A 23,978-nucleotide genomic window follows, 5' to 3' on the forward strand; every position below is an offset into this window, starting at 1 on the left:
GTGTGCAAGTGTGTCTGTGTCACTCTACAGTTACGCCTCCAAAACACTCGTCCGCAGCAGAGGTTTCTGTGAAGTGCTGTAAAGTTTAGTTGACTCAAAACACACATTAAACACACATTAAACATGGCTTAACAGCGACAGTTTCAAACACAACAACACAAATCATCTTCACTATAACTCACAGCATTCACAGACAAACACTTGTCTTTTTCCGGACACATTTTCCCCACAAATACAACATGCTAATGTTATTAGCACAAGCCTATGGCATTTTACATTGTATAAATTAGCCTAGCAGCTAGCAGACTTTTCATCTACTCATATAAAACCAGGGACAACAGCAACATTTAACAAAGGTAACGTTACAAAATTCGGCTCCATTACAACTCACAAGGTTCACTGACAAAACAACTGTCTTATACTAAACATGTTTTCCAAACAAATATAACATGCTAACGTTATTAGCACAAGCTTATGGCATTTTACATTGTCTAAATTAGCTTAGCAACAAGCAGAGATTTCCTCTGCTCATATGAAGCCAGAATAAATCACACACAAGACTTAAAATGCTACTTTTGTGGAGGCTTTATTGTCTTCAAAATTTATTGTTTCTTATCTGTGAAATTAAAGTAAATAAAACTGAGGGAAATGGTTTCAGCTTACAGAAACAGACAGGAGGTCTGCGTCACTGTACCTGTACTAGAGTACAGAATTCAGCACTTAAACTCTACCCATCACTGCAAGATCCTTATATAGCTTGGAACGATACAACAATGTCATGTTTCATCTTTTCAGGTTAGTTTGGCTCTCTATAATGAAAAGGTAGAAACTGCACTATGTTTGACTGACATGCGCAGAACCTTAGCAGATGATGCTGAACTGTGCTGCATGAAGCAAACTGACGTGGTCTTTCCCTTCAGGACGGCTGCTGTAATGTACTAGCACTCTCTACACTCCCTGAACTGAAGCTATGTTTTTTTGTGTACAAGGGCCTATAAATGCTCCACAAAATTAGAAGTACAGCACTCTGACTCAGAGCCCTAGTCTTAGTCTTTGCAGTGGTGAACAGGACATCAAGTTGACATTGAGCAACAGGAAACTGCACCCGATTTTGAACAGCAAAAAGATCCCATCCGCTGTCTATCTGTTCAAACACGAAAACAATACAGAGTGGGTTTTTTCTCAAGGACGCAATCTTCAGCCGAGTATAAACAGCACAGACACCAGCATGCAAAATATACAAAGTCACCACAAGTCATTTCATCAACTACTTGTGTAGTTTGTCAAAATGGAAACCTCTCTCTTTTTTTTTTTTTTTTTTTTTTTACCACGACAGCAGCTTTATTTACTCCGCTTGACTTTCACTTTAAGGGCGACAAGATTTGAGACCACCCATGCTTGCTGGAGATACATGTCATTACTCACAAATCAGACACACATGCTATAATGGGAGCGAAACCAAGTGCGAGTGAAAGGGCGCAACGGGGACGACACACAACACCACTGTTGTCATTCCTGCACTACACACCTGCTGAGGAAAAACACTTACAGCTTATATATGGAGGCTCAATCCTGCCAGGAAGAAAAGTAACGATAAAGGAAAGATAGGAGTGTTATAATGCAGTAAACCAAAACTATGATAGTATAAAGATACTGTTCAGTCTAGTGAATGTCAAAATGCCTAGATCCCCAAATCAAAACTTAACATCTCTGCAAAAGCGCCAGCTGTCTGCAGCTTTGTTATCGCCTCCTCACCTCTGCCAGACCAGCTTCTTTTGTGTATAGCCGTGCAGTCGCATTGCGCAGGAGGAGTGTGGAGTCTAACGAGGTAACAAGGTTATTTACCTAATGAGATGAATGTGATGCTAATAAGCGTGAGCCAATCTGTTGTTTAGTTTAACCACGTCTAATCACTAAATCCTGACAAGTGCCAAACCCTCTGCCAAAAACATGTCTTTAATCTACGTCCTGACAAAAGCGCCTCTGTGTGCCCTGTGAAAGCGAATAATATTATGGAATATAAATTATCAAGGCTAATTAACTTGATTGGTAACTGTTGTCATGGTCAGACCAAACATTTACTAGGCCACCATGCACATCAGGAGCGTGAGGCTGACAGTAAATTCTAGTCACAGTTTTTTATTATTAAAGAGTCTACAGCTGTTTAAACTGATGGAGATCCAGCAGGCTGACTATACAACAGTGATATTCAACTTGAGGCCCGTGGCCCACCAACCCTTTTGTAATTCACAATGAAAATAAACTAATACAAACTGAGATTTTGGTTTTATAAATGCAAAAAAGGTGCCAGAGTGCACATACAAAGCATCAAAATAAAGCCTGGTTGTAAAAAAGAGCAGAAAACCCTGATGAACGTGGCCACTGCCAATGGTGGGGATAACGTTACAGGACTGTAAACAGCTGGCCCGCAACTGTAGAGAGCAGAATATTTTTACATCTACCTGGGTGAATTCAGGGTTTATTTGGACTAATGCTGCACACAGATACCCACATACACTGTATACCCTGGTGAAATTTCAGTTACACACCCAGTCACTGCATCCCTATGAAAGCAGCAAACAACGACAATCAAGACCTAGCAAGAATAAATCCTAATCATTTGATTTGATGTGGTTACACTAAGACCTTTGCTAGGTCTTACCAATATGGACTAAAATTCATATCTCAGTATTTTCAAGCTGAACGGCACAATATATATCTCGGTATTTGACAAAATGGGCTACATGTTCAGCTGCAAGTCAAAGCCACATTTGAGATGTTACGAGCACTTTTATAAACAGACTGTGATCAAAATAAAATGCAAGGACGGGGGGGGGGGTATTAAAAGTATTTTTCAATACTCATCTGTGTGAAGAAGTGAACATCCAACGTCAGAGTTAATTACTAACGAGCAGAACCACACGGCCGGGCTCCACCGGCTGCAAACCTACGTCACGTCAGCGTAGCGTCGCGGCCATAGACTGTATAAATTTGGGTATTCATTTGGGCTCCACTGACTGCGTACGGAAGCGACACGTAGAGACGCCAGCAGGGTTGTTTACTGTTTGCCAAGCCCAGAGGCTAGAAGTTATTACAAATATTTGAGTTATTTACAAATTTACTGTACTGTTTGTCATCTACTCACTTTCAAATGTCCGCCACGGACATTTACACAATGTCACGGATAAACATGGATAAATGCATGGAAAAAATCATCACATATCACCTCTGATAATGGTTCATTCATTTAAAAACGCATTGTGCTCGTTTAGCACACTATTTCATATAGTTTTTATCTGCTGGAGGGTCGCGTAGCGCCACAAAAATAGAAGAGCCGCGTAAAACAGAGAGTTGTCGCGCGACAGACGGGGGTTGTCGTGCCGCTCCCGTTGCCAGTGGAGCCGCTGTAATTGATTAACAGGGTGGCGAGCTGCTACAGGACTCGCGCTGCAGTTAACACTGCTAACAGCGTGAGTTAATGTCTCTGCACATGTTGAGCTTCCAGCTACGTTAATACAGACACAGGCTAATATAACATGATGAGTTAGAGTTATTCGAACCACTTTTGGACTTGTTTGCCCACATATTTGTACCGAGAGGTCTTTGGATCCGTTCTGCTACTACATCTGCTTCTTCTTCTTCTGGTGGACCAGGTGCGTTAAGTGCGTCTTTACGATGCATACCGCCACCTATTGCACCGGAATTGTAACGACAAGCTACATTCACAGACACTGAGTCCCATTATAATGTGTTTATGAGCAAGGTCGAACAGGTAGCGCCAAAAGCATAAAAATCTCTATGTGGCAGAGATAATTTATTCGTGGCGCACCGCCACAGATAAATGAATGTATGGGAAACACTGTGTACGTTAACTTTTTGCATACAGCACCGGAGCTACAGAGGTTTAAAGGTTCGCAGCACAGGACACAAAACTATAACATGAGTATAAAAGTATCAAGTAGGCTTAAATCCATGTTGTCTGAAAACAATTAAAAAGTTCTTTTCCATGGCCTTTCAAATGAACCTCGTGCTGGAAAATGATTAATCTTATTAATGCACAGAGCATCAACAGAGAGGCCGAGGGAGGGAAGAAGCGAGACACATTTTGTCCTCATTATATACGTCTTGTATATGAAATGTTTGTTAAATACATCTGTCGCCTACATCTAGGCGCTGTTTCTGTTTCACAAAACAGACTACAACTACCAAGAAGAACGGTGATGCGCTACAATCTGCCTCACACACAAACCACAATTGCATGTGTGCTACTGCGGTAATTTCATGTCACAGACTGATTTGGCGTAGCACGTGCAACATATACCACTGGCACATTGTAGACTAATGAACAGACAGATTAAACAGAGGAGCAGCTCTGTGTCTCTCTGAGTGCTGCTGGAGAGCTTGAAATACATCGATATATTGTACACAGTCGTTATATGGCCCAGCCCTAATCCTGGCACTGTAAAATTATTATTGGTGGTATTAATATACACACACAGTGAATCGCTGGGTGTCAGCTAAGAATGCTCTGATTGAGAAACAGCTGATTTTCAATACAAATGACTCACTGGTTGGAAAAAACATCTAGTAAGAGGTAAGGCGAGTAAATAAACAACCCTGAAATTGTGTTTTCATTGCCTGATCCGTCATGGTTGCGGTTCTTTAACTGTTGTTCAGGGTACGACTTCAGCTGCTGTCACTCAGGCAATTTGGAACAAAGATAAATTAAAGGAAAAAAACAACACAAGCCTCCAGATTTGCTTCAATGCTCCCAGCCAAGTCCACAGAACTCTATTCACAGTTCCTCCACAAGGTATTCCCTCTTTATACAACCTTTATTTAATCAGGTAATCTCATTGAGATCAAGATCTCTTTTGCACGAAAGACCAGAGTACAGCAGATAGAGAGAAAAACAAACATGGCCAGACATAACAAAAGAACATACAGCATTAGAGACAATCACAGACTTCAAAATCTTCCATCCTTATTAAAGTTTTACGGAGTCTGTCGTCAGTCTGTACCCACTTTGAGACTTTATTCAAAATTTTGCCAGAAAAAAAACAAAACAAACTACGTGATGCCTCTTGTGATTAACAGACATGTTTAGAAACCCTGGTTATGCAGCAGTTGCCTCCATAATCAGGCTGCTGGGGGTGGCAACCTGGGAGCTGGGTGGTTTGCTGGTGGATTAACAGAGTGGAGGATGAAGTTGTTGAAGGGTAAAGCTTCAAACGACCGAGTTTTTGAGTCATGCCAGGGGTTGGCAATAGGGCTGGGCGATATGAACAAAAATTCATATCTCACAGGGCTCGACAGTGCGAGCGTTTCACTCACATTTGCGACTAAAAATAGGTGTGTGCGAACTGTAAAAAATATTTAGGGGCACATGTGCGCATAAAAAAAAATCAGCCGAAGCAGCCTATATTTTTGTCAATAAAAAAAATATGATAATCTAACCGCAAATGTTGGAGGAACTCCAGACGCCTTCCCTCTTCCCTCTGGGCGGTTTTCCAAGCCACTGTCGGCACAATGAATATAAGTCCCTGTCGGCAGCGTGGAAATAAGTCAAAGTGTGAAGGATGCGGCGGACCTACGGTGAAGCCTGTTCCGTTCTCCCCGCGGTTAGGGACCGTTCGCCACGGTACCGCTGCTGGGCAGGGTGGAAATAAGTCCTGCAGAGTTTCAGAGGACCTGGAGAATGTTTTAGGATAGTAATAACATTATACAAGATAATCATATTGCAAAGATAATATATATATTAGATAATAACATTAAAGACAAAATTAAATTGCAATACTTTTTCAAAACTTGATGATTTTACCTTTCTGTACATTTTGTATACAAATTCATTAAATAATTTTGCTTGTAAATGTCTATTTGCATCACGTTTATCACGGAAAACACATTATTTGATCAATTTACATTGTGCCCCTAAAGTTCTTTGTGTGCTCCTTACTTTTTCAACTTAGGAGCACATGTGCACCTTGGGAAAAAAGTTAGCGTAAAACCCTGTCTCAGTATTTACTAACTAGCGATATATGATATATATCTTTGTATTTTCTAAGAAACGGGCTACATGTTTTCAGTTGCAAGTCAAAACCACATTTGAGATGTCACAAGCACTTTTATATAAAAATAAAAACGGTGATCAAAATAAATAAATAAAAATAAATAAAATGCAAAGACAGGGATTTTATTCCCATTTGAAAATATGCAGCCGCACAGTTACACCTCCAAAACACTAGTCGGTGGCTGAAGTGCTGTAAAGTTTAATTGATTCAAAACACACCTAAAACACACATTAAACATAGCTTAATAGAGACAATTTTCAAACACAAGTACACTAATCAGCTTCACTATAAGTTGCAGCATTCACAGACAAAACATTTGTCTTTTGCTTTTCCCCACAAATACAACATGCTAATGTTTTTAGCACAAGTCTATGGCATTTTACATTGTATAAATTAGCCTAGCAGCTAGCAAACTTTTCCTCTACATGAAGCCAGGCACATCAGCAACATTTGACAAAGGTAATGTAAGAAAATTCGGCTCCATTACAACTCACAAGGTTCACTGACAAAACAGCCATCTCCTACTAAACCAAAACAAATATAACATGCTAACATTATTAGCACAGGCCTTTGGCATTTTACATTGTATAAATTAGCTTAGCGAATTGCAGCGATTTCCTCTGCTCATATGAAGCCAGGATAAATCACACACAAGACTTAAATTGCTATTTTTGTGGAGGCTTTATTGTCTTCACAATTTATTGTTTCTTATCTGTGAAATTAAAGTAAATCAAAGCTTTGTTTCCACTGAGGGAAATGGTTTCAGCTTACAGAAACAGACAGGAGGTCTGCGTCACTGTGACGTGTAGCTACATTTCTGGGGAAGTGCACGTCAGGCTACAGCTCTATAAAGTGTTGCTGGAGAACTTGTGTGAGTGAGTGGGGCGGAGCTATGCGGAGAGTGTGACAGAAAAAAAGATGCACACTGTTATGTGTCATGTAATGCAACTTGACTCTATATCGATATGAACCCTGTTGCCTAAATTTATATCTTGCTTGAAAATATATCAATATATCGTACATAGTCATTTTATCGCCCAGTCCTAGTTGGCAAGCTAGGGACTACCAGGACTTTGAGTCTTCATCTCCAAAATTGCAGCTGCAAGCTACTGGTAAGCTAAACTGTGTCGTCTCTGTCGTCTTTGTCTCCCAGCGATAAGGAAAACCCTGAAGTTTATTCTGGCGTCATGTTGGTTAAAATGTTGGTGACATTCTTGTGTAAACAAATGTGCATGTAAACACAAAAGGTAAAATCAAGATCAGCAAAATGATTGAGGTCATGTCTATGTATCTTACAATAAGTTGACAACGTGATTAGTTTAGGTGTACAAATCACGTCACTGTGTATAACTGATGATCATTGCGCTGGACTGCATAGAGATGTGATCGTTATCAATGTGTTGCAAAGCGTTGTGGGTAACCTTTGAGATGTCCTCAAGCAGAAGTTTTCTCTGTAAATATTTCTCAGGAGGAACCAATCACAGATCTGCCACAGACTGGCCAAATCTAATCAGCTGAATCAGTTGGTTTCAGCCCTAAAACACAACGTCATCAACTTATCCAGGTCTATCACTACCAAAGCATATATGCAGTTTCAGGTTGCAAATTCCCTACCTAAATTCCTCCTAAATTTCTCTCTTTACCGAAACTCTGGTTAATGATAGGCTATAAAGTTTCCCTCTCTGCCACTAAACAGTCTGCAGGGAATGCAGCCTGAACTTGATTGCTGGCTTCAGACCCAAGCTGTACCTTCTCAGAAATGAAGCAGGACTGATCTCACTCTCAAGAAATGCCGAGCGCAGACAAAAGCCAGCATTCAGAACCATTTTTTCCACCTTGATTTGCTATGGATCACGGGGTTGAGCAGCAGACATCAGGATGTTCATTGTACGGGAGGCAGATGTTATACCTCATCCCTCGGTTTCTATTTCATTTCCTTATCTCAAGAGCGAAAGAGCGGAGATATGAACCCAGTCACCTCTGCCTCTGAGTCTAGGAGGCCCATGTTGCACTCAGTCTGCTGTAATGACACTGACACACATTTGTCTGCTCGGAGCAGGCGGAGCGTCTGCCAGATCGAGAGGAATGACTCAGTGGCTCAAAAGTAGGAAAAGCGTGCTTTCTATACACATGTTTGGCTGCTGGAAAACACAGACTGCAAATTTGGACGTAGGATAGTTTACAAAAGCAGGCCTTAGACTACAAAGAGCTTTCCAGACAGAGAGGTAAAAAATAGAAGAGAGAACTCACACAAAATAACATATGTTGCACATAAATGTACGAGAACAAAGATGATGAATGGGTTACAGCAACGGCAGTCCTGTTTAACAAGATCCTACAGAGCAGCGTTCTGAAATCAATCCAAACGTTAGGCTTTCTGTTATATATGCTCATGCTGAGACAGAAACCCCCCTTGTTTACTCCACAGAAAGTGTGGTTAATGCAGCTCTCCGGTTGCATCATGCAGCACAAAACATAATTACGAAGCGGCATGAACAAATGCAAAAATCAGGCACAGATACGATCTGAAGAATCACTTTGCCAATAAGTTGCTAAATCCGCTGTGTCCAGAGGAGCTTGAGAGATATGCAGAGGCAGTAGCGTGACAAAGAAGTAATGTATTCAGCGATGTTCTGGAGAAACTACGGATGTGGAGAGTGTTTGAAACAGAAGTGGAGAATTGGATGCAGACATTTCTATAGATGTTGTACATGTTCTTTTTTGTTGTTTTTCAGTTGTGACTCTGGGGGGCACCGCTGGAATCCAGGAGGGAGCCAGCCACAAACTCTTCAGAGCTTTTTCGGAGTCTTTAGAAGTTTTAAGCACTGGCTTCAGGTCAGGTTTTCACCCAGAGCTCTTGGGCTGGGACTGGTTTGGGCTGAACGTTCTGGCTACGCTGGTTGCTTCTATCTCAGTGTCACGCACACACAGTGTTTCTTAACTGTTAGAGATACTGTTCGGACAGTACTCGCATCTGGGAAAAAAAAAAAATCCCCATGTTCCCAGCCCAGGCTATTGTTTACATTACATCAACTTGGCAGACACTTCTGTACAAAGCAACACTTTTTACTACACCTACACACACCAGCAGCAACTTTGGTTTCTGTGTCTTCCTTTGGGGCATTTAAACATGTGGACAAGAATAGCCAGGGATCAAATATCCAACTCAACCTGAGCAAGAGCTGTCTCATTTGTTTTGCCCTGCTCCACCAAGCAGATAGACATGATGATATGTAAGACTGAAAAACATTACAGCTTTCAAATTCATTTGGGTATGAACTGCTATGTGTCTAAGACGTCAGCCATTGAGATGTCTGCCTTCTCTCTAATATAATGGCAATAGATGCAAAAAATAAAATAAATGAAAAATTCAACAAAATTCTTTCCAGAAATCATGATCTGGTTACTGAAGATAATCCACAGACCTTGTTAAGAGTCGTTTCATGTAGGAACTATTTCTTTCTACCTTACTACACCCACAAACTGAGAGGCTCATGCTTGTGACTGTGCGGGATGTAAACATTAATGGCATCCTCCTTGACTGAGCTGTAAAGTTAGCTAGCTCTGTGGTGCTAAGTGAGTTAGCAGTAGATACATGCTTCTTTTTGTGCATTGTTAGCGAGTGTAGTTTAGGAAAAAAGTAAGTAGTAGTGCCCCCTTGTTTAGTGTCTAAAGGGCTGCTGGAAACGAAGCAACTGGTCGCTACAGAACACCCAATTTGGTGTCAAAGAGACACTAGGAACACAGTGACGGGTCACTACAAAACACCCAAGTTCGATGCCTAAAAGCCACTACAAACACAGCAACAGGTCGCTACAACACACTCATGTTCTGTGTCAAAAAGCTGCTGGAAACACAGTAACAGGTAGCTACAACACACCCAAATTCTGTGCCTACAAAGCTGCTGAACTCACTGCGAAAGGTCGCTACAAAACACCCACATCCTGTGTCAAAAAGCCACTGGAAACACAGTGACAGGTCACTACAAAACACCCACATCCTGTGTCAAAAAGCCACTGGAAACACAGTGACAAGTCACTACAAAACACCCAAGTTCGATGCCTAAAAGCCACTACAAACACAGCAACAGGTCGCTACAACACACTCATGTTCGGTGTCAAAAAGCTGCTGGAAACACAGTAACAGGTCGCTACAACACACCCATGTTTGGTGTCAAAAAGCCACTGGAAACACAGCAACAGGTTGCTACAAAACACCCAAATTTGGTGCCTAAAAAGCAGCTGGAAACACTGCGACAGGTCGCTACAAAACACCCACATTCGGTGCCTAAGAAGCAAATGGAAACACAGTGACAGGTCGCTACAAAACACCCACATTCGGTGCCTAAGAAGCAAATGGAAACACAGTAACTGGTCGCTACAACACACCCAAATTTGGTGCCTAAAACTACATAAAACTGCTCATAACAAGGTCTGCAGATTATCTTGAGCAGCCAGAAAGACACTGCTGTTGAGTTTTGCAAATTATTAAGCACCACAAGCTGAGTGCTATCTAGTTATATTGAAGAGAAGGAAATATGACGAATGATATATGTATTTTTGATTTTGGGGTGAACTATCCCTTTAAGCTACACTGTCTGGTATTCTAAGACAGCTTTAACATACCCAATATTATTCCATAGCTAGCAGTGCACATAGGTTTCTTTCAAGTTGTGTCATAAATGGAGACATTTTTCCTGTAAGTGTGTTAGACAGGGCTAAAAACTCAAGTGTTTCACTGGTGTTTGTGAAGACTCCTCCTTGAAAAAGAAACAAAGGGCAAAAAACAAAGGGCAACTTTGTTACTGATCACCAGGAGTGTTTTGGTGTCCTGCCAAACCTCTTATCAGCACGTCTGCCTGTGTGTGCGTTTCTCACAATCCCTTTAGATTACTGTGCAAAAAAACATTTGCACTGGTGAAGCATATTATCCCCTCTGATTAAGGATGCCATTGTTTGCTAAAATAAATGCACAGTCTCACTATTAAGCGTCCAATTTATAATCCACTTACTCAGTGTTAAGTACACATTAGCACTGCACTCTCTGGAGGGCTTTAATGAGCCCGATAAACTATAATTAACTAATATTTTCACAGAAACCTGTAGGAGTGCCGCTGCTGTTGAAAAACAACACTGTAGTGGGCTGAGAAAAGGACAAAGCAGGTCTCAAATTAATTTTCTGTGTTGGTAGTGTGTATAAAATTGAATGAATTCTTATTGTTTAGTTCCTACATGAATTTGGGAGACTACAGTTGGAGTAATGTGTTTTTGTGACAACATGATGGTTGTCAATTTAAATCTTGTGAGTTTGAACGTCCATTACATTCAAGTCCTTGCCGAACAAGTTCACACAATGCAAGTTAAGTCTATCGCCAACAGGAAAAGCTCTCTGTACTTCTCAGTGTGCTGGACTTTCTGGAGTGTCTGTGGTGACATTCCCACACAGGCACAGTGATGTGATGGGTTTTATGTCAACCATCCAAAGCATTAGATTATATTATATTTGTTTTGTCTTTTTCTTGTTGGCACTGCTTTTCATTTTGGTTTTTCAATGCTTATTGAACCTAAGTTCAATGCCAGGACAACATCTAATGTCAAAATAAATGTGGTGTAGAATACTAATGACAGGTGACACGGATATTTTGTTGGTTTTAAGTTGTGTTGTTAAGTAACCAAAATCCACCGTCTCACGCAAACATCCTCTTGACGTAGAATAACGACGTTTAATCACAAAGTATGGAAACCAAAACTCAAAACGTCATAATATTAAAGGCCACACAACATGAACTTCTAACGTCCTTAGACATTTAAAATATCGTTATCTCGATGTTTATTCCAATCAAAATTTTACGTCCATCCAATGTAAGATTGCAACGTCTTTCTGATAACATACTAATATTCGGTGTCAGCTAGGATGGCAGACGATACTAAGAAATCCTAAGAAGCCTCCAAGAAAAATTGAGTAGATGCTCCAGATAAAAAAGTATCTTGGCATTCAGAGGGAGGATTAAAGTCAAAAAAGACTTGTGGGGGGCCCCAGTAGTTAGACTAATAGAGCGTGCGCCCCTTTCTTGTCTATCTATACTATCTATGAAATTTTATCTTTAAAAAAAGAGGTGGGTGTGACGCAGCTAGCTCACCTGTTGGCATATGTTAAAAGCATGCGTTGATGTAATTACTCTAATTGCCAGAGGGAGGAGACAGAAGTTCTGCACTCAAGCTTTAAATGTTTCAATGCATGAGAACAACATTGCTTGCAAACTGAATAAAATGGTTGCAATAAGAGTGGGAGAGTTAGTGCATGGAATACATTACATTTTAATAATGTAGCAGGATGCATGGCAAAGGAGACTGGCAACGCACACAGAAGGCGTCCACGGTAATAAAACAGAGAATTAGGATGGCCAGATCTGCCGTGGAATGCCCCTGTGTAGTGACCACAGCTTTTTACAGTCAGGCTCAATGGTGCCTTTGTGCAGCTGAGCCCAGCTGGCTGTCCAGAAAACCTCAGTCCTCGCTGCACAGCCCCACATCTTCAGAAACACAGACGTCTGCACACAGGCCACCTTTTTATTTTGGGATTTACACTGGGAACTGCCTATACCCGAGCTGCCAGATCACTATAAGCACACGTATCTGCTCTCTGTTGACTCACAGTGCATCTGTGTTTAACAGTATGATTTTAAAAAGCACCACAACATGTTTACAAATATTGCTTATGTAAACAAACCATTACATGGATTTAGTTTGTCTATTTAGTTAGTCTGTTGTTAATCCCTGCATTAAAGACATGCCAGTCAATTTAAAAGTAATACTGGGACACTGTGGTTTGAACTGTGATGGAGGGCAGGGCCTAAGCTTTATATTTAGACCAAAAATGGTGCCTTTTTTTGCTCAAGTTTCATACTTGAGTCTCTTTTTAGCTAGATTTTGGTCTCTACCACCACCTAAGAAAACCATCTGTCTTTATGTACATCCATTAGCAAGAATACTGTTGTAACCCTAACTATAATGAATTATTAGTCAGACTTCAGTCATAATTTTTGTGACCCAAGTGTAGGACTTGGGACTTGAGACCACCTTTGTTAAAAAAGTCCCACAAAATACTGTAATGCAGTAGTCAGACAGGTGGTGGACTAAGTTCACAACTCCATAATTTGAGTCAAAGTGTAGATACTCCTGTACAAATATTACTCTAATAAAAGTGAAAGCTGCCGAGTCAAAATAGTACTTGAGTTTGGGTACTGGAGTACTTGCTTTTAAATTACGTACGTATACAAAACGTAATGACGTAATTAAACGTAATTAACAAAAGTGTTTATAGAAATGTAGTGGGGTCAAAAGAACACTCTGAATTTTAAATGTAGTGGAGTCAAAAAAAAAAACAATGCTTGTTTAGTGTCTAAAAGGCTGCTGGAAACACAGCGACGAATCACTATAACACACCCACGTTCAGTGCCTATAAAGCAGCTGGATACACAGTGACAGGTCGCCACAAAACACCCACTCTGGTGTCAAAAAGACACCGGACACACAGCGATGGGTCACTACAAAACACCCAAGTTTGGCGCCAAAAAGACACTGGCAACAAAGTAACAGGGCACTACTAAAAACACACAAATTAGGTGCCTAAAAAGCAACTGCAAACACAGCGACAGGTAGCTACAACACACCCACGTTCGGTACCTAAAAAGCAGCTGGAAACATTGCAACAGGTCCCTACAAAACGCCCATATTGGGTGTCAAAAAGCCACTGGAAACAGTGACGTCACTACACACCCACGTTCGGTGCCTAAGAAGCAGCTGGAAATTCAGTGACAGGTCGCTACAACACACCCACGTTTAGCACCTGAAAAGCCACCAGATACACTGCAACAAGTCACTACAAAACACCCACGGTCAGTGTCAAAAAGCAACTGGAAACACAGCGACGAGTCACTACAAAACACACATGTTCAGTGTCAAAAAGCAACTGGAAACACAGCGACAGGGTGCTACAAAACACCCACATTCAGTGCCTAAAAAGCCACTGTAAACACAGTGACGAGTCACTACAAAACACACACGTTCAGTGTCAAAAAGCAACCGGAAACACAGCGACAGAGTGCTACAAAACACCCACATTCAGTGCTTAAAAAGCCACTGTAAACACAGTGACGAGTCACTACAAAACACACACGTTCGGCGTCAAAAAGCAACCGGAAACACAGCGACAGGGTGCTACAAAACACCCACATTCAGTGCTTAAAGGGCCAGTGTGTAAAATGGGTTGAAAACAGTGACATCAGTGGTCAAATTCTCGATTGCAGGGCTCACTCGCTCACCCCTCCCGGCAGGTAAATGACAGTGGCCTCGTAGGGACAAAAAGCCTTGCGCACAACTTTTTCAGGAGTAGGTCTATCTAGCGACGAGGTGAATGTTTATTTAGTAATCTAAACCATTTTATGATATTGTAATGAATCCCTCACAAGCAGGAGACCAGAGGAGCATTCGGGAAAAAGGTCCGTTTATTTGAGCACTCCAAAAACTCCGGTAACACTCCAGGGGGTAAAAGACTCCGTCCCAAACTCTGACTCTTCTAAGGTAACAGACACACTTCATAACTTTACACACATACTCGTTTACCATACTGAGTGGGGACCCCCCTCCCCTCTCTGCTCCGCCAACCTCCAGCCCGCACGCTGACTGACAGCGTAGCCGATAAACAGAGCTCAGCTTAGCCTAGCAATATCTCCGGACTATAGTAGCTGCAATGGACGACTTTGAATGCGATTTTGAAGAGTTTCTTGTAGCGGACACAGACCCAGAGCCATACCTGTTTGAGCCGGAGCACACAGATGAGGAACTCCATGTGTTTGATGCTGAGCGGGCGAGAAGAGAGGCTGAATGCACAGAATGGGATTCGGTGCTACTGCTACCATCGCTGGGGAGATATATCACCAGGAGGGAAAGCGCCGCAGAGAGTGCATCACAAGGAGTGAAGTTACGTCTTCTTTTCTTCGCAGATGACGGTTCGGGTTCATTCTCTCCTGTTGCGTGGTAAGTGTGGTCCATTCACAAACTTTATAACCAAAAAAACTTTTCACTACTCTCTATCGACGAACTACTAATACTCTGCTGTTTCCTCCTCCTTCTTCCTTCCTTCCGCTGTCTTCGTTGGTTCATTTATACACGCGAAACGCGTTCTCTGGCTGGCTGGATTGTCCACTCGGTCTGCCGTACATACATGGCGGCGCAAGATGGCAACCTCTCTAAAGCAAGGCCCTTGCTATATATATATATATATATATATATATACACAAATTTTATTTTATAGCGATCATACACTTGTATAAACATATTAATGGGTAGAATATTCAGATTCAGATTGACAATAAACCATGCCAAATATTACACACTGGCCCTTTAAAAAGCCACTGTAAACACAGTGACGAGTCTCTACAAAACACACACGTTCGGTGTCAAAAAGCAACTGGAAACACAGTGACTGGTCGCTATAAAACACCCACCTTTGATGCCTAAGGATATTTTTGATTTACCTTCATTTGTTTTATATTACTATTGTCTATTTGGTTTTTTTTTATCTTTTAGTAAGAGTTAGTCCTGACCTACTTTATTATTATTTTTGTTTTTGTTTTTTTGTTTTACTTTTTAGGTGGTTTTGTGTCACTGAAAATGTTTTAAAAACTCAAAAACAAACTTTAAGTCACGAAAATACTACTGATGTTAATGCATCAACAGTTCAACACTAAAAAAAAAACTTTTAATGAAGTAAGAATCTAAAACAACTTTTATTTTCTAATGTAGTATTTCTTTATGTACTTCCAACTGACTGTAAAGTTTACTATAAAATAATCTTTTCAAAACGGTAATAAACAAGAGGAGCATAAAGAAAAACCAGAGGAATAGGCACTATACAGCGCGCGCACACACACACACACACGCACACACACAGCAGTGATCCCACAAAGATGGAGCGCGAGGCCGTATCAGATTACAATAACATACTCGGGGCCCGCGAGCCCTCCGCCCTCCTCGGAGCATCGCGTGAGAGCAGCAGCCGACTCTCCAACTTGATTGTGATTAATGCGCGAGGGCAAGATATCCATGCCAGATCCAAGCTAGACACATTCTTAAGGTGGTCCGCGAGAGAAGGGGAAACAAAACCCAGAGGAGACTGTAACCGTCTACACACACACACGGCCACATTTTACCGGCTGTTGCTCGTTATTCTGACAACTTCTGCCTCACAGTTATGGATATATAACTATTATATGTGATAACATAGTTTTAACGAGGATGCGGTCGACCTTAACTCGGCTTACCTTCATTTTCGCAAAGATGTCTAGTTTGATTTAATTTGAGGTATTTTAATTTAAAGCAGCTTTCTAAAATAAAGCACACTTTATGATTATGATGATGCCCATCTTTCTATATAACGTCCACCACTTCCGATAGTTGAAAGTTACGTCTCTAACGTTAACTCATAAACGCACCAGTTGTTGTTAACGTTAACTCAGGTGGTGTGTTTACGTACTTAACTTTAACTTCAAAATGTCAGCTTTAAATATGTATATACTCATTTTAGCCCCATAAGCTGGCTGCGTACAGTATAAAGAAGGGCTGTGGAGTCACACAATAGTTTCTGACAAGTCTTACTGTTTGAGAACAGGCTTCTTCCTCTTCTTGTTAGCGTAAGACGCTGGGTGTCCCAACATGGTGTCACTTCGTTTAACGCTCACAAACTTGACGTTGTTCACAATCGTTTGGCTGATTCACTCCTTCGCTACCGAGGCTTCCTCCATCCGCTCAGCGACAGCAGTCGGTTAGTCCGTAGTTTTCTCAGCCAGTGAGTGAGTGAGTCCAACTCTAATGTTAGAGAGGGAGAAAAAAAGGCTACCGGGGTCCGCGGAGGTTTGGTGCCGCGTTGCCAGTTCCTGTGGGCGGTCACTGACGCTGACCTTGGTCGGCGGTGCGGTGAGGTGAGGTTGAGGCAGCAGACTGAACGCAAAAGCGGTGAAGTTTTGTGAGGGGGGAGGGAAGGGAAGTTTGGAGAAGTTTGGCGGAGAATACAGCACAAGTCCAACCCCCCCTTCTCTGCATACACACCGCAGCCTTAGTATTATTATTATTCAGAGTCACTTGAGTTTTCCTTTTTTTCTGTCTCCGTGCACGGGGCGTTTTCAGGAAATGTATATGTGTGTCAGAGCTGTGTTTTAAGGTGGACTGGACTCTGACTGTCAGCTTTTGAAACATCCACAGTGTGCTGTGATTTTTGACTTAGCTGGAGAAATATGTTCTTTGGCTGAGTTTTCTGACCACAGCAGGAAATATAGAGAAGTTTCCATAATAATTTACATTAAATCTGATGCATACAGAACTTATTTTGTACTTCACTACATCCTGTCTTCAGTGTCATGTTCCCACTGTATCTATGCTGTTGCAGTTTATACCTACAGGCCTACTGTGCCTTAATCAAGAGGTGTCCAATTTTTTTTTTTTTTTTTTTTTGAATGGAGGCCATATTAGATAATGTGAAAATACCTGGGGGCCCGCTGCTTCTCACATCATGATCACACACAAATTAGACCAAGCCAAAAGCCAAAATCTCACGGCACAACTGTATATCTGTGCATGGTCGCTTCTTTAATCACGACATAAGACCAGTAGCTTTCATGATACTGTCTACTGACAGTTTATTTCCTCTTTTCTTTCAGCGGCAGGTTGTCATCGCTGCTGCTTTGTTGTAATTTGCTCCATACAATAAAGCATCCATTGTCCTGTTCACAGCTTTCTTCTTTTAATTGGCACCTCGGATCAACTCGCCAATCCGGCTCTGTGTGTCTAAACGCCCAACATCCGCCGAAAATCTGGCAGTGTAAAAGGGGCTTATCACAGGGCTGACACATAGAGACAGACAACCATTCACAATCACATTCACACCTACGGGCAATTTAGAGTCGTCAATTAACCTGCATGTCTTTGGAGTGTGGGAGGAAGCTGGAGCACCTGGAGGAAACCCACGCTGACACGGGGAGAACATGCAAACTCCACACAGAAGGGCTCCCCTACCCTGGGTTCAAACCAGGAACCCACCATGCTGATACAGTCAATTAAAAATTGAAAATGAATTTAAAACTTTTTGTATAGGCCCAGTTGAATATTGCAATAATAATGTGTGGTTATCACAGAATCTCACATCAACCACTGAATTAGACATATACGCAACTGTGTCATCTTCCATTGAAAAAGTATTCAATGTTCCATTGCTCTTGAAAGCAGTGGCCCCTGCTGTCGACGTTACTGCTTCTTCCTTGTTTGTTTGCTTGTTTATGGTCTCCATGAAAACACAGAAGCTCTGCCTGTGTAGTTCCTACTTGGTGCATTTCCACAAACTGTATGATAGTCGTGCCACGAGTCAAAAAATGGAAAGAGTGATCTTGCTTTATTAACCAATATTGTGTGGGGTGGCCACATATAGTATATTTTCAGAGACAAGCCGCACGACCTTTAATATTGATATTATTTATTTCGAACATGTAAAAAAAAAAAAAAAAAAAGACATAAACTTACAAACAAGCAGACAGAAAGAAAGTAATATTTGCAAATATCGAAAAGCATAATGTTACACATCCGAAAAGGAACAGAAGGAAGTAGTAGTTAGTAGACTTCGGACATGCCTGCCTCAATCTCATCCACTTCATTCTCTGTTGAAAATAAATAAATGGGAACACATCCACAATGACTGATTTATATAAACAAATTCAAGAACACAAACAAAATCCAAGTGGCTATTTTTAGAGAAAGGTGTAAAATAGGGTTGCAAATTGTAAGCAATGTCCTTAATTGATCATTGGTAACATTAACGATTGATTCATTTTGATTTAAAAAAGAAAACTTTGCTTATACCAAACAATACCACATGCATTTTCTTCTTTTTCTTCAAACTGCCTATGAAACATAAGGATGTAAAGGCCTAGACATATGAAACATATTTAATATAACTGAATAATGGTTTGCCCACTTCATTTTCCAATGTCGGTCCGTACCCCAAGACAGCTGCCTTGTCATAAAATGGTTATATTGCGTACTGTTTGCTAATACTGATCACTGAAACATGCTTTCACAATACACCATTATATGATGATAGAAGAAGAATGAAGAATGAAATTCAAGACTACACACTGTGTATATTTCAGAATCAGATCTTTTATCAATTAAAATAATAACAACCGATTAATCAGTCATTGATTACTCGTTGTCATCCATAGTTTAAAAGCCTTTTTTGGCATGTTACATGTCAGCACAAGCAAGCCAGCGTCAAGTTTGGCCACCAGCTGATGTAGATTTAATACAAGTGAGGATAAACAGCTTCAAAGTTTTGTGTTAAGTCCAAAAGCTACACGTTAATGGGGGCTTTTAACCTGTAAATAATGCCACTACTTTATATTACATATCTAATTACATGGCCAAAGCTCTGTTCACACTCAAACAAACTGTGGACACCAAAACATCACACCCATGTGTAATTTAGCATCTAATTCCAAGACAAAGGGCATTAATATGCTAATATCAGCCTCCACTCCTGTGGAAAGTCCTTTTACAAGTTTTTGGATTCACTCCCGCTCAGCTGCAAGAGCATTAGTGGGTGAGATCTGAATTTCTTCCACGCTAAGCTGGAGAAGCATATCTTTATGGACCTGGCTTTGTGCATAGGGGCATTGTCATGTTGAGACAGGAAAGGGCCTTCCCCAAACTGCCGCCACAACACTGGAAGCACTCTATTGTCTAAGGGAGCAGTGAATGGTGTAGCATTAAAACTCCCTTTAAATTTCTTGGAACTAAGGAGCCAAGCCCAAACCATGGAGAACAGCCCTAGACCAAAAGTGCTCACAGATGTGTCCACATACATTTGGCCACAAAATGCCTTTCTGGGCAGGTTTTGAGTAGATTATGCTGAAAATTCACACTGTCAGTTTGTTCACATCTGTCAGTATGCATGTAAAACATTGATTTATTTATGTGATGGTCGCTATTGGCTATAACTATGTAAGTCGCCCTATTTAGTGTTTATGAGCAGTACATATATGTGGTTACAGTTAGGAAAACATCATGTTAAGACTAAACATACCTGCTTTTGGGGGGCACGATCCCTGCAAGCAATGCAGCAATGTCCTGGTAAAACAAATCTGTTTTTTGTGCCACTATCCCTGCTGGAAAAAAGCAGATGGATCGCTACAAAACATCTATGTTTGATGTCAAAAAGCCACTGGAAATACAGTGACAGGTCGCTACAACACACCCACGTTCAGTGTCAAAAAGAGGCTGGAAACACAGTGACCGGTCACTTCAAAACACCCAAATTCAGTGCCTAAAAACCCACTGGAAACACAGTGGCAGGTTGCTACAAAACACCCAAGTTCAGAGCCTAAAAAGCCACTGGAAACACAGTGACAGATTGCTACATAACACCTAACTTTGATGCCTAAAAAGCCGCTGGTAAAACAGCGATGGGTTGCTACAAAACACCCACATTTGGTGTCAAAAAGCAGCTGGAAACACAGTGACAGGGTGCTACAAAACACCCACGTTCTGCGTCAAAAAGCCACAGGTAACACAGTGACAAGTCACTACAACACACCCACATTGAGTGCCTAAAAAGCAGCTGGAAACACAGTGACAGCTTGCTACAAAACACCCACACTCTGCGTCAAAAAGCCACTATAAACAGACTGACAGGTCACTACAACACACCCACATTCAGTGCCTAAAAAGGAGCTGGAAACACAGTGACAGGTGGCTATAATACACCCAAGTACGGTGCTTTTAAAGACGCTGTTAACACAGTGAAGGGTCACCATAAGCTGAAAAAAACAGCAACGAGTTTGCTACAAAACACCCATGTCGCGTATCTAAAGAGCTGTTGGAAAAAGAAGCAATGGGTTGCTATAAAAACACCTACATTTGGTGCCTAAAAAGCAGCTGGAAACACAATGACATGTGGCTACAACGCACCCACCTTTGGTGCCTTTAAAGACGCTGTAAACACAGTGAGGGCCGCTATAAAAACACTCACCTTTGGTGCCTAAAAATGCTTTAAAAATACAGTGAGGAGGTGCTACAGACACCCAAAAGCTGCTGGAAAAACAGTGACAGGTTGCAACAAAACATCCTTGTTCCAATGTTGTTTGTTTGTGGTCAGCAGCCTGGCAGGCGCCTCGCCCTGGTGACCATCCACCATCCCCTCCACCTCCTGATGACAAAATCAGCTTATATACTACTTATATTTATATACTCTAGAATTTTTTATAGGACATATATGAAGCATGTTAATGGAATGTAATTGTGGTTTGCAGAAACGTACAATGTGTCTCCTGGTGACTGGGCTGGTTTGTCAATGCTGTCATTCATAATCTGTTTATACAGCAGCCTCCATTCATATGTAGGAGGAGTTATAGCTTTTAGCAAATATATGAATAAAGACTTACATCTGCTTGCAGCAATATTTTAGTGTTATAAACTATTTATTAACTGTTTATATATGTATATGTTTATGCTTATAAATGATAATTAGGGCGACTAATGCTAAACTAAACTAATGCTAAACTAATTTATTTACAGCAGCTCTGCAGCCAGTCTTACCAAAATGAAGGTTATAATATTCCATTTTAGGCAAAAAGCACTTTGGCGAGGTGTTGATTTAACTTCATGATTTATCTGCACTGACGGGCGTTCCTGTTATTTTGGCCACCCCATTAACATCAATGAGAGCAGACTAAATACAGAAACGCCTCCTTTTATAGTTGTTTGATGTTTTGATTTCCTTCGTTGTTTGAAAAGCAGCTTTCTACCTCTCCTCGCCGCACATCGGTGACAGCTAGAGACATGTAGCCGACAGTTGCCATGGAGACCATTCACACCCAAAGCTCTCCCCATCGTTCCTCTGTAAACAGCAGTGTTTATCTTGGGCACGCTGTACTTCCTCATAACAGCCGTCAGTCATGTTCACATTCCCTGCTTGGAGTTTGTCACTGCTTCAGGTATTAAAGTGTTTCCTGAACAGCATCAAAGAAAGCACTTTTCCTTTTTGTCATGACACACACACGCTACATACACACACACACACACACACACACACACATTATCTCCACAGTGACAATGTGTACTTTCAATTTGCCTTTGTGTCACAGCTCAGCGAGTTCACCTCTACATGCAATGATTTGATTCGAGGGTTGTTCCTTGTTTTGCTGCTTTTAGTGAGTGAGTGTTTTTACAGACGCAGCTTCATTGTTTGTGTCACTATTGTCAAAACATGCACTGTTGTTCTCAAATTTGCATTTGAATAAACAGAAAAAAAAACACACAGAGCAGCGTGCTCCAAAGAGCAAAACATCAGAAAGAAAAGAGAGAGGGAAGAAAAAGAGAGAGGAGCAGACATGTCGTGCTTTCATCAGGAACTTCAGCTGTGTTTGTAGTGGATCTTTGACAGTTTGACTGCCGGATGACAGAGAGCTGCCTGAGGTGGAGGTTTTGACATGGAAGCTCTGCCGTGTCTCTGTCTCTGAGAGAGGAAACTTTCTGTCTTGTAATAGGTGTCTTAAAGGACACGTTCAGAGTCATCAGAGTCATTCTCCTGATTTTAAGGTCTGGCACAAACTGCAGGGATTATGTTTTGGAAACAGTGGGCAAACATTAAAAACTCTAAAAATATTCTTTTAAAAACTCAATAGTCTCTTTTACTGTTAGTAAACAGTATGTCATGTTTTAGTGGGCGGGACAATGGAGGAAGATGATATGAGTGGTGCATGAGGAAATATTCATTCCAAGTGTCACTCTGGCACAAACTGGACCATTCATAAATTCGGACTGTCGAAATGTACTGTTCAGTTATCCAGAGCACCGCACTCTGGGAGTGTCAGAGCGCACTCTGGGCACTCCGTCTGTGGAGACGGAGCATCAGAGCGCTGACCAGAGTGAATGTGCCATTAACTTAACCATTTGTTAATTCATGTAGAAATATAACACTCCGTTTCTTCGACCAACAAGGCTCTCATTTTAGTGTAGAGCGTCAGACTGAATTTACCAACACACCATGTCAGGTCACTCACTCTCCGGGACCGCCAGTGTTAGGGGGCGATCACACAGAAATGAGACGCGGACGCTTGAAACGCTGGAAGTGCTTATTCAATGCGCGCTAGCTAGTGGTGTCTGACGCTCAAAAAGTTGAAAATATTTTAACTTTTCAGCGTCTAAAAAGAAGCGTCTACAAAAACGCCCGTCTAAAAAGACGCTTGAACGCTGGTCAGACGCGCTGTATCATAGGAAAACACTGGTTTTACTGGCGTTGCGCTTCTGGCGTTTCATCTCGGTGTGATTGCTCCCTGAGGTTACTTGAATAAGTAAACACTGACCAACGGGACCAGACTGGCCGACCCGTATGCTCTCACTCAGTGGATGGATGATGTCACAGGAAGCCAATCTTACAAAGGAGGACGACGCTTGTTTGTTTTGCTATGGAAGCTAACATTAGCCAATGCACTAAAAAGTTAGGGTTCCAGAGAAATCCAATATTCCTCTTAATCCCTCCCCAGTTTCTGATGAGGTGGACATGATAACCCTTAATACACGTAACGTTATTCATCCCTACGACACAAAAGGTCTGCTGATTATCTTGAGTAACCGGATCATGATTTAATGAAGGAGATACTGCTGTCGAGTTTTTCAAATGTATGTTTTTTGGCACTTTGAGCACCACAAGCCGAGTGCCAGATAGTTTCTTTGTTATGAGAGAAGGCAGACATCACTATAGTCGATAGCACTAACGCTTGACTCACACCAAAACAATCTAAATAGATAAAAAGCACAACAGGTAAAAGGAAAATAAGGATTTTTGATTTTGGGGTGAACT

General features: G+C 41.3%; 1 protein-coding gene across 1 annotated transcript in view; it reads right to left on the reverse strand.

Annotated features, from left to right (window-relative positions):
* Nucleotides 1-17,238, reverse strand: part of LOC125900186 (aryl hydrocarbon receptor-like) — a 61,185-nt gene extending 43,947 nt beyond the window's left edge. The window contains exon 1 of the mRNA XM_049595079.1: nt 16,730-17,238. Coding sequence (XP_049451036.1) covers nt 16,730-16,788 — 59 coding nt within the window. The 5' untranslated portion in view covers nt 16,789-17,238. The remainder of the gene's footprint in view (nt 1-16,729) is intronic.
* Nucleotides 17,239-23,978: the final 6,740 nt, after the last annotated feature.

This window comes from Epinephelus fuscoguttatus, linkage group LG13 (assembly GCF_011397635.1).
Source record: "Epinephelus fuscoguttatus linkage group LG13, E.fuscoguttatus.final_Chr_v1".
Taxonomy (NCBI): Eukaryota; Metazoa; Chordata; class Actinopteri; order Perciformes; family Serranidae; genus Epinephelus; species Epinephelus fuscoguttatus.